The 12896-nt window shown below is 44.3% G+C and overlaps 1 protein-coding gene across 2 annotated transcripts in view; it reads right to left on the bottom strand.

The window, feature by feature from the left end:
• Window positions 1-12896, bottom strand: part of gtf3c2 (general transcription factor IIIC, polypeptide 2, beta) — a 148272-nt gene that overhangs the window by 78314 nt on the left and 57062 nt on the right. For both annotated transcript variants that reach the window (XR_010962901.1, XM_067984439.1), the window contains exons 8-9: window positions 8654-8765; window positions 2634-2751 (exon numbers count right to left, since the gene is read on the bottom strand). Coding sequence is in view for 1 of the 2 variants with exons in the window: in XM_067984439.1 (XP_067840540.1) it covers window positions 2634-2751; window positions 8654-8765 (230 nt within the window). In the remaining variant the exon portion in view is untranslated. The remainder of the gene's footprint in view (window positions 1-2633; window positions 2752-8653; window positions 8766-12896) is intronic.

The following is a 12896-nucleotide window of genomic DNA, read 5'->3' as shown; positions in this document are numbered from 1 at the left end:
CCCCCCCCCCCCAGTCAGCTTTCACTCTCCCAATCTCCACCCCCCCGCCGAGCCCCAATCCCCTGCCCCCTAGTTCACCGTTCACCCTAGTCCCACAACTCTCTTAGACTACTGCATAATTAAGGCAGCATAATTCATCAAACAGAATCACTACAAGTATTAGACTTATTCTCTCTCATGTAGTATATGAAAGTCCTCAATCACGTGTAATTCAGTTAGCCTCACTAGGACTTTATTATACTTTGGTTTTTATCATTTTTCCTATAAAGCATTAACTATGCCTACAACAATTATTTGCTGCCCTCTGATGCCACGTCTTCACATCACCAGTGAAAGCAAAAGTCTTTTATTTTCTTCCCTTGGCAGTTGGATATCCAACATGCCTGTAAGTCCATTACCATGTTTAACAGTCTCCAAATCAAGTTACCGATAAATCCACATGGGTAAAGTTTCTGTTTGCCCAATATGGAGAGCATACTTACCCAAGTCCAGAAAGCTTAAAGAAGGGTTGCAAGAGCCAAGGCCTCTTCCTTCCCCTCCCAGCATGCTCAAGGGTACTGTTTGAGTTTACAAGCTACCTCTCCAGGTGTCATTAATGAGGCAAGCTGGCTAGTCAATTATCAGTAACATTTGAGAGTACACCATACCTGCTTGGCTCAGGTATCAGATTACCAAGTTTGCCAGAGGGTTGCGTTCCATCACCAGGCCATGTCAGCACGAAGCTGCCTTGATCGCAGAGACCCTACTTATCTCCTCCTCTTACCCACCCCCCACCTGGAGGACAATCCCTAGTCAGTCATTCATTAGTGGATATTATTTTTTGTTAGAACAATGCAGATTACAGGGCAATATGATAGAAGTGTTTAAAATTAGAATAGAGAGCAAGAGAAACTTCCTTACATAGAGTTGTCAGACTGTGAAATTCACTTCCAGGGTTACTGGTTGAGGCAGGAACTATGTCAGCATTCAAGATTAGATTGGATTGGTGGATAAAGGAAAAGGGGACAAAGGGATATGGGGGCAAGATGGGTAAGTATAATTAGGTCTGTTTGTTTGTGTGGAGGGTAAACACTAACATGGACTGGTTGGGCTGAATGACCCATTTCAGTGTTGTAACTTTTATGTCTGTATTTCTATGTATAACCGACAGACGCATCAACTGCTCAGTGGACAAGAGGTACCAGGCGCTCCCAAAGCTCATTCTGAGCAGCAAGTTGAGCAACACAATTCACTGTTAAACGTGCGAGTACTGATATCAGGAAGATGGTGGCATTATATCGATACAGTGTACCCCTGTGGTTCCAATAGTTGGAGGTGCAGAGCATCAGCAATGTCTGCTTGGTTCACAGAGGGGCAATCAAGGTAAGCACCAAACTCTGGAGAAATGAGCATAGGTACATAGGTACAAACAATTACAAACAGGATAAAAATGGCTACACAGAAATTAGAATATAAAAATATTACATTATTTGTATGCAACTTGATATTCAGATTCCTATTTATCTTCTCAAAAAGATGAAAAATAAAAGCAGGAGGCAATCATTTCCTACCTCTAAATATTACATTTCCTCTATCTGAAGCCATAGCAAATTTCTTAACTGATCTGAAAATATTAGCATCAAGCAACACTTTCAACCTGAGGCAAGTAGTTTTTACATTTACTCATCTAAGAAATTCAGGGCTGGTTTCTCCCCTTCCCCAATGCTTGGTACTAAAGGCAGAACATATCAGAAGTTCAAGTCATTAGCCTAAGCCCAATACATCCTAGGCACAAGCCCACCCCTTGCTTGGAAATTAAACCAAATGGCTGCGAGCTTCAGGACCTGTGACTGCCATCCAAAAATAGCAGGCAGACGTCCTCCACCTCCAGTCCCTGGCCTGATGTTTCTGGAAAAAAAAAGGATCTTCACTTAATCAATCCTCTGGTCTTTGCTACCTGCCCTTCTCCAATTCTCTCATTGGAGAGGGGTTGGATACCAGGCCTGATGCCCATTTCTTCAGCCCACCCTTCCAGTACTGTGGAACAAAAATGAAGCAGCAGGACCAGTCATGCTCTCTCCTGCATCATAATTACTCCTGCCCTACGCTTGTGTCTGCTGCAGATGCCAGTATTCCACCGTCCCCTGGGGAAACCATGTGGTAAATAACCTGCATTGTGGGTCTCTGCCTCCTTTCCCACTCCTTTGTCTCTGGGAACTCCCTAGGCACAGTGGAGAGGAAAGTGGTCCCTCAATCTTATTGCATCATTTGTGTCTAGTTTCAGCATTTGTGTTTAGTTCATCATTCTAGTGTGAAGAGTGGAAAATATAAATCCATTTCAAACATAGCGTGTATAAAATATTCAAATCCGACACCTGAAAGCAATTCTCTGCAAATATAACCTGTAGTGAACAAGCTTTCATCATTAAAAAGCAAGTTATTACAACTTTCTCTCCAACAGAATAACAATAGATCATAGTCATGGTGAAAAAGGATATCAGTTTCTTTGTGGAGAACAATGAAAGCCAGGTCAAATGTAAACCACAACTAATTTTCACTGATCTTCACAGAAGGATATGTTGATAGGATGAGATGAAGCAAGCCAAATGGCCTGTCGCTGTGCTGTAAATTCTATGTAATTCTATGCAACATACCTTTTAAATGCTTCATCTTATACATATTTAGGGATTCTGGATGTGGCAAACTGTAGACGACAACCTTTCCAGTAGAAAATGCAGCTGCTAGCATACCAAGTCTTGCCATCTGAGGGCGCTATAGAAGAAAAAAACCAAAAGATGAATACCAACAGACTTTATTGCCTCACTTTACTTATCGCATCAGCCGTGGTTCAGCGGTAGCAATCTCGCTGCTGAGTAAGTGGTTGTCAGTTCAAGCCCCACTCCAGAGACTTGAGCACATAATCTAGGCTGACACTCCAGTGTGGTACTGAAGCAGTGCTGCACTGTCAGAGGTGTCATCTTTTGGATGAGACATTAAACAGAGGCCCTGTCTGCCCTCTCAATCGGATATAAAAGATCCCATAACACTATTCCAAGAGCAGGAGAGTTCTCCTGGTGTCCTGGCCAACGTTTATTTTTTCAATGCAGTGTAATGATCTAGAATGCATTGCCTGAAAGGGTGGTGGAAGCAGACTCAATCATAACTTGCAAAAAGGAATTCGATAAACACTTGAAGGAAAAAAATTCACAGGGTTCTGGGGAAAGAACAGGGGAACGTGACTAATTGAATAGCTCTTTCAAAGAGCCGGCACAGGCATGATGCGCCAAATGGCCTCCTCCTGTGCTGTACCTACTGTAATACTATGATTGTGAAGTTCGTACAAACATGGGCCTCGAATTTCCAGTTGTGCCAGGTCTCCATGATTTTCTGGGCAGTCTTGTAAGGGGTGGAACCTCTACTTGCCTCATACAAGTCAAATGATGTCAGGGACAGCCAGTGGGCAGGGACTTCCTCTGCCGGGTTTCGCCCGTCCAGGGCCCCAAACACTCCTTCCAGGTGAATCAGCAGTTTACTTGAACTTCTTTCAATTCAATATACTGTATCCGCTGCACACAACACGGTTTCCTCTGCACTGGGGAGACCAAACGCAGACTGGGAGATCACTTTGCTGAACACCTCCGCTCTGTCCGCAAGCAAGATCCTGACCTGCCGGTCGCTTGCCCTTTTAATTCCCCGTCCCACTCCTACTCTGACCTCTCTGTCCTCGACCTCTTACACTGTTTCAATGAAGCTCAATGTAAGCTCGAGGAACAGCACCTCATCTTTCATTTAGGCACTTTACAACCTTCCGGACTCAACAATGATTTCAATAACTTCAGATCTTAACCACTGCTCCCATTTTATCGGTCAGCTAGTGCTGATAATGGTTCTGCTGCTGCCATTTACAGCTACTCCTGATCAATCTTTTGTTTCTTAACCTGTCCCATTACCACCTTTCTTGCCTTGCACCATCATCCCTTTTGTCATTTAATCACTCTTTCCCTCTACCCTATCACAGACCTTCCTTTTTGTTCTTTTCTCCCCTCCCCTCCCCTCCCCTCCCTCCCCCCATTTCCCTGGCTCTGTACTTGCTCAAAAACTTTAACTCTTAACACCTTCCAGTTCTGACGAAAGGTCATCGACCTGAAACGTTAACTCTGTTTCTTTCTCCACAGATACTGCCTGACCTGCTGAGCTTCTCCAGCATTTTGTTTTTATTTCAGATTTCCAGCATCTGCAGTATTTTGCTTTTAAAAAGTATTGAGGTGTGTGTCTTCCAGGAGTCAGTAAGTTCTCTAACCATTTCCTGCTAGCTGGTTTTCCACTAGGTCTAATTATCCATTTGACATTTATTTTGGTGGAAAAAGTTTTCTGCACAGAATTGAAATTCCCTATTTTATTGGGATGAATCCAACAGCGGGATCATCAATGGGTGAATCCTAGACCAGCACTGGTTTAAAAAAAACACGCTACCGAAAACAGGCACACACTGCATGCACCTGTTCATGTGGGTACAGGGACCATGTTAAATTCGCGCTGGGACCTAATTATCATGTATCAGGCATGCAGCGGTGCTACCCGTGTTGCTTATTGGCTGCACGCTTGTTTGGGAGGGGGGGAGGGTGGGGGGGGGGGGGGGGGGGGAAGAGAAAGAGAGATGGAGGGAGAGACAGAAAAATCTGATGTCACTGAAAGGCAGCCGGCGCCTCTTAAAGGGGAGGTGCACAGTGGCTGTAGACAGCAGGAAATGTTTAGAAAAGTGCAAAATGGCTGCACCAGGTTCAGAGAGGGCACGTAGGTTCTCCAATGATGTGTTGGAGGCTCTGAACTAGGCAGTGGGCAGGAGGAGGGAGATCCTGTTCCCTCTGTGGGGGGGGGGGGCAAAAAGCCCATCAGGCAAATGCACCATCGCCAGTGGGAAGAGCTACTTTAGAAGGTCAATTCCAGGAGCTTAGCTCCTGGACATGCCTTCAATACTGAAAGAGGTTTAATGACTTCACCAGAGTTGTCAATGTAAGAATCTTAGCTCTCATCTCAACCACTCTCTCCTTACACCTGCACCACAGTACTCAACACTCCCCTCTCCTTCACTCTCCTACAAATCACTGCACCATGCCACTCCGCCTCCTTCTCCTACTCCTTTCACACACTGCACCTCCTACTCTCAGCACTATTGCAACCTTAATTTCCCCACACCTTGCACACATTTGCACTATTCTTGCATGACAGGTACATTCTCAAAACAGGTGACCAATACACTCCCTTCTTTCTTGCAGGAGATGAAGAAGAAGAGGCCAGCCTTCTTGAAGATGTAGTATCACTCGTTCTGACCATAGCAAGCACCAGCTCAGAGACTGGCACCACACGTACTTTAGAGGGCAGGTGAGAGGAGGGTTCTTCATATAGTGAATCATTGGGCACAAGTGTTCAGGAGCTCGGAAAGGGGGATAGGACCCCAGAAGGCGAGATCACATACTAGCCCTTGAAGGATTTAAAGTGTTAAACCTTTTTGGACACTATTGCAAAACTGCTGATACGTACCCAGGAACACAATGGACAGTGGCTTGGCACAGCCTGAAGTCTGGTACAGAGATTAAAATAATTAATGAATAAGGAAGATCGTTAACCTGAGTGGGTGTGCAAAGGAAACAAACATCTCAAAACCAGACATTGTAGGTGATAACAGGACATGCCTAGGACTGTACGTGGTCAGGCAGTTTGATTCTACTCAATTACAAGACTGTTAATCACCAGCCAATTAAGAAGGCTTAAACAAAAGTGCGTGATTGGCTAAAGTGGAACTTTCAGCAACTGGTACTCGCGCCCCAACCGAGAAGAAAAATATAAGAGGACGTCGGAGCAGGATGGGGCTGCAGTCAGTAGGAAGACATGACGACCCATCTAGGAAGAAGCAGACGCGTTAACTTCAAATGCAAATGGATTGATCACTCGGTAGCCTTGACGACACTCTTCAGTTTTACAAGGTCGTGTGAAATTGTGTGATTACTGATGCGTGTATAAGAAGTAGTTTAGCCTAAAGGACAGTTTGTTGTCTTGCGTGTTCCTCGATCACACCACTTGGGTCCACGTTATTCTGGTACTACCAGCGGTATACTGAAACCCTACACTCTGCTACAGAAGACTCAGATGCTGACTTCGAGGGCCCAGGCTACTGAAAAAGGCTGATGGGCATACACCAGGAAATGCTAGGTGCACTAGGCAGCCTGTCAGCAAGCCTGTGCACAAAGGCTGAGAGCCACTGGAGAGTCCAACTCCAACTTGTATTGGAGCTTCGCGCAGAGCATAGAGACCATTCTGTTGAACACAGAGCAAGTGGTCAGCTCCACAAATACAACAGTAGGGTCCACCATGTTGAAACCTCTGGTGACAGCTCTGACAGTTTCAATGGCACCTCACACTGTTGCCATGGAAGCACAGACTGCTGCCATCTTGGCCAGCATTGGCAGGGGCTTCCAGAGCGTCACATCACTCCTGCACTCTGTTTTAGCGCTGAGCTGTAGGAGTGCTGAGGCACAGTCCCAGGAGAGTGGCAGCGGCTCCATGAGAGGGGCACTGGCTGTCCTTTCTCAGGATGACAGCATGCCTGCGCCCCCTTCACACACACTGTCTGTGCCACACAGCCCAGCTGGGCCAGACTGTTCCAGCCCACACCGAGATGCTACAGTCCGTAGCTGGGCCTTGAAGGCTCAGAGCTGCTTGTCGCCCATCACAGCTATCTGAAGTGTCCTCAACGGAAGCTCAGTAGCCTTCCACCTCTCAAGCTGTAGCCACTGGAATATACTTCATAGGAGCCCTAGGATAGGTAAATGCACACAGAAGGCAGGTACTAGGGGTTTGCACAAGGGTAATTCTTAATTCAGCAATTCAAATATGACTGGAGTTGTTGTAAAGTTTTTTGTTCTGGATTTAGTGTTGGTGTTAATATTTGTAGTCAAGTGAAGGCAAGACCTGTGAGGCTGGACTGCAGGAAGGCAATTCGATAGTAGTTGTGAGGACAGTAGTTATAAAGCTGGCGGGACTGTTGATGTACTGGGGAGGGGAGGGATTGTTCAGGTGAAGTGCTCTTATATCAGTTGTTCTCCAAGAGCTTTGGCAGTTAGCGGGACTGGTGGTGGTATGCTCGTGTTCTCCCTCCTCCACATCTTGCTTTTCAATTTATTGGTAAGGGCTGGGCCTTCAGTATAGTGAAGGTATGCAGCATACGATCACAATTCTAGAAACATGGTCAGGGGTGTACTGCAGAGCTCCTCCTGAATGGTCCAGGCAGTGGAAATATTGCTTGAGCATGCCAATGATCTGCACAATGATATTTCTGGTGGCAGCATGGCTCTCATTGTAGGCATGCTCTGCATCTGGGTTCCCAACAGGAATCATGACCAATGTCTGGAGGGGATTTCTCTTGTCACCAAGTAGCCAGCTGTGATCTGATGGCTTGGTTGAAATAAAGGTGGCATAGAGGCCTGGTGCAGGATGAATGAAACATGACAGCTGCCAGGAAACCGGGCACGGACCTGAATGATATAATGCCTGTGATCGCAAACAAGGTGCACATTCAGGGAGTGGAATCCCTTTCTATTGAGAAAAATGCAAGGCTGGTGAAGGGGAGCATAGAAGGCGATGTGGATGCGGTCTATGGCACTTTGGACCCTGAGGAAGTCTGCAAGGGCGACAAAGCCTAGTGCACTCTCACTGCTTCGCATGCGTTCCACCTGGCATGGAGAGTCTTAGTCACCTCCTTGATACAGCGGTGTATAGAAAGTGCAATATGTTGCTGATGTCACCTACTGCAGCCTGGAACCACCCTTTGGCGTAAAGGTTAAGGGCCACGGTGACCTCGACAGCCACAGATATTGCTGCCGTGCCCTGATTTGGGGCTCTAGATGTGGCTACAGCAGGTGATATAGCTCGGTGACAGCCTCCTTGGTGAAGTGTACACCTCAGTGAAGTTCAAGGAGAAGTGCTCCCTGGAGACCCGCCACGTGTATGGCCTCTTGCACAGTGCCCCTCTCCCTCTCCCTCTCCCCCTCACCCCCTCCTGTCTTCTTTGCTGCTCCCTCTCCTCCTCTAACCCCAAAGGCAGACCTACCAGACCATCCATGACTAGAATAAACAGTTTGCAATGCAGACAAAAGCAGGCCAGCGCCAGCACAAAGTTGTTCTCAGAATTCAAAATTCACTTGCAGAATGCAGAAAATATCCAATAAAGGGGCCTAGAAGTTAACCAGCAGCCTAAGAGGACAAACCTGTATGGAGTGGATGTGCCCTTTATATAGCACTCCTGCATGGTCCTTGCTGACTGTTAGCACCATGATTTACTGGGCGAGTTTATCCTGTAGGAGTCAGGCACTGGGGCAGACCAACTTTAAAACAAGCATGAAACCCATATTTAAATATTATAACGAGCTCTGATTGAATGTCCACATACAGGAATTTTTTTTTGAATGTTTCGATATATGCTTTTGCGCAATGCACTAGGCAAATTTCCACCCAAAACCAGTTCAAAATTCATCATGGGTACCCCTACACTTGTAACCTTAAAGATAATCCCAGTGTTATTATAATACTAAGCAAACATGCCAAATCCTCCGAATGCACTTTAAAAACAAAGTGGCTTACAAACAATTTAAACAAATTTTAACAGCAGGTTAATTACCTTTCTAGTGGTTTCTGGCAGTTCCCAAGCACCACTGGGACACCACTTCATATCCCAGATGCAACCGTAGTCTGTTGCAATGCCATAAGCTAAAGCAGCATTCATTTGAGGGCTATAAAAGAAGAAGTTACAATATATACTTTATTTTTCCTCACAATAAACACAAGCGCTGTACCCTCTATTAACCTGGATACTAACACCAAAAAGAAAATCAGGAATGAACTATAAAAGAAACAGAGCAAAGACACAATATTTAATCAGTCATCAGGAAGACTGAAGTCATTGGTTTCTGTCCTCGCCATAAAATTCTCTGTTGTCATCGATTCATTACCCCATCCCCAGCTGTTTGGTCAGGCTGTGCAAAATCTTCTCATCCTGTTTGACACGTAGTTGAGTTTCAAACTCCACAACTTACCCATCACCAAGACCACTTATGTCCACAATATCGTTTGCCTCAGTCCCTATTTCATCACGGCTGAAACCCTTTGTCCGTGCTTCTGTTGCCTCTAAATGCAATTTCTGCAATGATCTATCGTCAACAAACTCCAAATTGCCCACGTCCTGTCCTGCACTAGATATTGCTTGCCAGTCACCTCCGTCCTTTCTGACTTATACTGTCTCATAGCACACTCAGTTTAAAATCTTCACCACGATCTTCAAATCCCAACACAACCTTATTCCACTACTTTCTACTTAAGTAACCTATTGTCCCCTCTCGCAGCCTTTGGTCCTTTGTACATCCCATCACTGGTGCCAGAACCTTCAGGTGCCTGGCCCCTAGTCTCTGGACACTCCCTCTCTCAAGACCCCCACACCTCTAACTTTCCTTCTAGCTTTAAAATCCTTCTTAAAATCGACCTTTTTGACCAAACTTCTCGTCACCTCTCATAACTCTCCCACCATTTCTTGTTATTTGTTCTTCTTTCCCCCCTCCTCTTCACCCCCCCACCCCACCGACCCCGTCATTTACAAAGTACCATGTTAAAGGCTCTTTTTAAATGTAAGTTGTTGATGTTAGGCAACCCTATCAAAATGTGGTGAAACGTTCTCATGACAAAAGACCTGATTGACTCAAAGCTATAATAAACTGACTTATATGAACTTTGATGTACTATCCAAAAAACTATATAATGGGGGAACCACAATACCGACAACGTACTTCAAATTCCAACCTCCCATGAACTTGGACAAGTCTTCCATAGACCTTTGGCAAGGTAGAGAAGGATTCCTTGCCACACCTCTGTATCGCCCCTGAAATACATTGCCAGCTGGTGTAGTGTATGCTGATTCTTTACGTGCCTTCAAGAGAGAGCTGGACCGGTTCTTGACTGGGGCAGAGATGGCATCATATAGAAGGTTAGTGTCTTTATAGATAACACTTGATACATGTGATCTCCTGAACTGGTTTCCATTGCCTGAGGTGGGGGGGTTGAGAGGAATTTTCCAGAGTATTTTTTCCCTCATTGGCCCTGAGTTTTTTTTGCCTCTCCCTGGAGATTACATGGCTGTGGGGGGTGGGTGAGAGGTGGGGAGAACAGTTTAGTCATGATGCTACGGCCATCATTGTGTGGGGCAGTCTTGATGGACCAGCAGGTATTTTCCTGCTCATCAATTTCGTATGTTCACACTATGGCACATTTCCAGTTGGCTCACGAACCAGTGACAATGAAGCAGAGAAGCCTGCAACCCACCCCACGACCAGGGAAAATCGTGGCCATAATTGTTTTGTGGCGTCTGTGAAAATATTAATCTTCCACTCCCTGATTCAGCCCTCGTAACCACTCCCGACTCACTTCCTGCAACTGCTGCTCAAGGTTCCAACTCTGTTGCACACTGTCGGCAAAAATTCTTGATCATGATAGTTTTGAGAGATCAGGAATTCGCATCCATAGCATGCGGAAGAGTAGGATCCCTGAGCAAAAGAGCAGCAGTAGAAAGGATTTGGAAGGGGCAGGGAGGGACAAACTGGGGAAGGAAGAATGTCTCCATGAAGTGGGGTGGGAGGGGGAAAAAAAAGTGCCTCTGCGAAGGGGATGGGGAACAAGAGAAGTGATTTTAAACTGGGAAGAGGAGGAAAAAGTATGGTAGCATAGTGGTTACGTTACTGGACTAATAGCCCAGAGCACATGAGTTCAAATCCTACCATGGCAGTTTGAAAATGTGAATTCAGTTTTTCTTAAATCTAGAAACAAAAATCTGGTATCAATAAAAGTTACCATGTAGCCATCATATTGTCGTAAAAACCCAACTAATCACCTTTGGGGAAGGAAACCTGCCGCCCTTACCTGGTCTGGCCTATATGTGACTCCAGTCCAATGTGGTTGACTCTTAACTGCCCTCTTGAAGTGGCTCACCACCTTCTCAGAGCAACTAGGGATGGGCCATAAATGCCAGTGATGCCCAAGCCCCGGAGAATGAACTTTAAAAACTCGGTGAAGAGGAGGGCCATGAACAACCATTTTAAATGTTGTATGAAATTTTACAAGTGGGAAATTTGAGCCAATTTTGAGTACATCTATGAGCATTTTACCTTAACTGGGGTCACTGAAAAATTAAAACAGTTTAAGACAACTTAACAAATCATATTTAGCAATGTGTACACAAATACGTAACTGCAATAGCACTGCACAAATTCACTCCAAAAAATTAAATAAATTCCCCTCCAGTTCTGGTGACAGAGACACAAGGTAGACATCCAAGCAATGAAGGCAGTGCAGAGAAGAGCCACAAGACTGATCCCTAATCTTAAGGTCTGAGTTATAAGAAAAAACTTGGGCTTTTCAGTTGTGAGAGGAGACATCTGAGGCATAATCCTTATAGATGTAAACAAGGTTGTAAACAGTATGGAAAAGGTAAATATAGAAAATCATTTTAAACTGTGAGAACAGGGCAAGGGATCACAAATAGTAAAAAGCAAATTTAGGATTGAGATCAAGAAGTTTTTCTTCACACAGAATGATTAACACATGGAATGGACTTCCAGATGTAGTGGAGGCAACTTTAGGGTCATTCTGAAAGGATGAACCAAGATGAGGTGAATGGTCTTCCTCATCCAAACTTACTTGTGATCTTTTGGACCTGCTTTCCCTACAATCAAGAAAACAATTATTTTGCAAGAATGTGATTTTTTTTTAAAAAGGGAGAAGATCTATAGGCCAAACAAAGCAGCTCCTTTTTGACTGACCTCAACTAGATTTTTTTGCCTTCTCACCACATCCCTCAATCTCTTCTCTCTCCAGAAATGCACCCAATTGCATCTTCAATCATTTATAATGTCTGCTTCAATAGCCTCCCTTGTAACATTTCACAAAAACACTTTGTTAAAAGTTCCAACCGACTTTCCTGCTTAATCCTAATTTCCCAATTATAACTTGTTTTTCCTAGTAGGAGTTCTTCTGCATAGTGAACTTAGCTGCATCAACTTTGTGAATTCCAGTCATAATTTTGAAATCTTCGATTAGTTCACTTCCCCCCATCCCATAGAAAACAAGCAATCTCCTAACCTTCACTCACAATTTAAATTCCTGATACCTGAAATCTTCGTCATTACTTGCTGTTGGTCCAAAAGTCTAAACGGCTGGTGGGTTCGTGACCATAACTGCACACAGTACTTTAGATAGGGTATGATCAATACCTCACATCAACAATATAACTGTGATTTATACCCTAAAAACTTCTACTAATGCAATCCACGACCTTACTTGACTTTTTCCTGCAGCCAAACAATGGGTTCACAGTTTAATAGTTATATCAGTTATCAAATGCAAACTTTGAATTTTTGTTTTTATTACCCTATTTTAAGTTACTTATATTAACACGAGTATCAAGGCTTACATTTTCAATTTTTCCCCATTCGTCCTCTTTCCAGTTCCAAGTTCTCGTTTATTGCTACCCTTTGTTTCCTATAACAAGCCAATTATTTGTTCAACATAACACTTTACCCTCTTATTTTGTGACTCTTTACCTTCATCACAAATGGCCAATGTAAAACCTTGTCAAAGGCTTTCTGAAAATTCTCGCACAGAATACAGACTTCATTAAATTTTGTGTATCGCGTCACTAATATCTTTGAAAAAAACTCCAGCAGGTTAGTTAAATATGAACTCTCCTTCCTGAATCCAGGCAGGCCAACTGTCCTTTAACAAGTTACAATTTCACATGTATCTAAATAACAGAATATTTGCTTGCAATATTGATAAGTTTTTCTGCAATTTTTGAAAGTGCTTAATCACCAAGCCTTTTG

Source organism: Heptranchias perlo, chromosome 5 (genome assembly GCF_035084215.1).
Source record: "Heptranchias perlo isolate sHepPer1 chromosome 5, sHepPer1.hap1, whole genome shotgun sequence".
Taxonomy (NCBI): domain Eukaryota; kingdom Metazoa; phylum Chordata; class Chondrichthyes; order Hexanchiformes; family Hexanchidae; genus Heptranchias; species Heptranchias perlo.
Note: the sequence above shows the minus strand (reverse complement) of the source record. Positions and strands in the feature narration are given on the sequence as shown.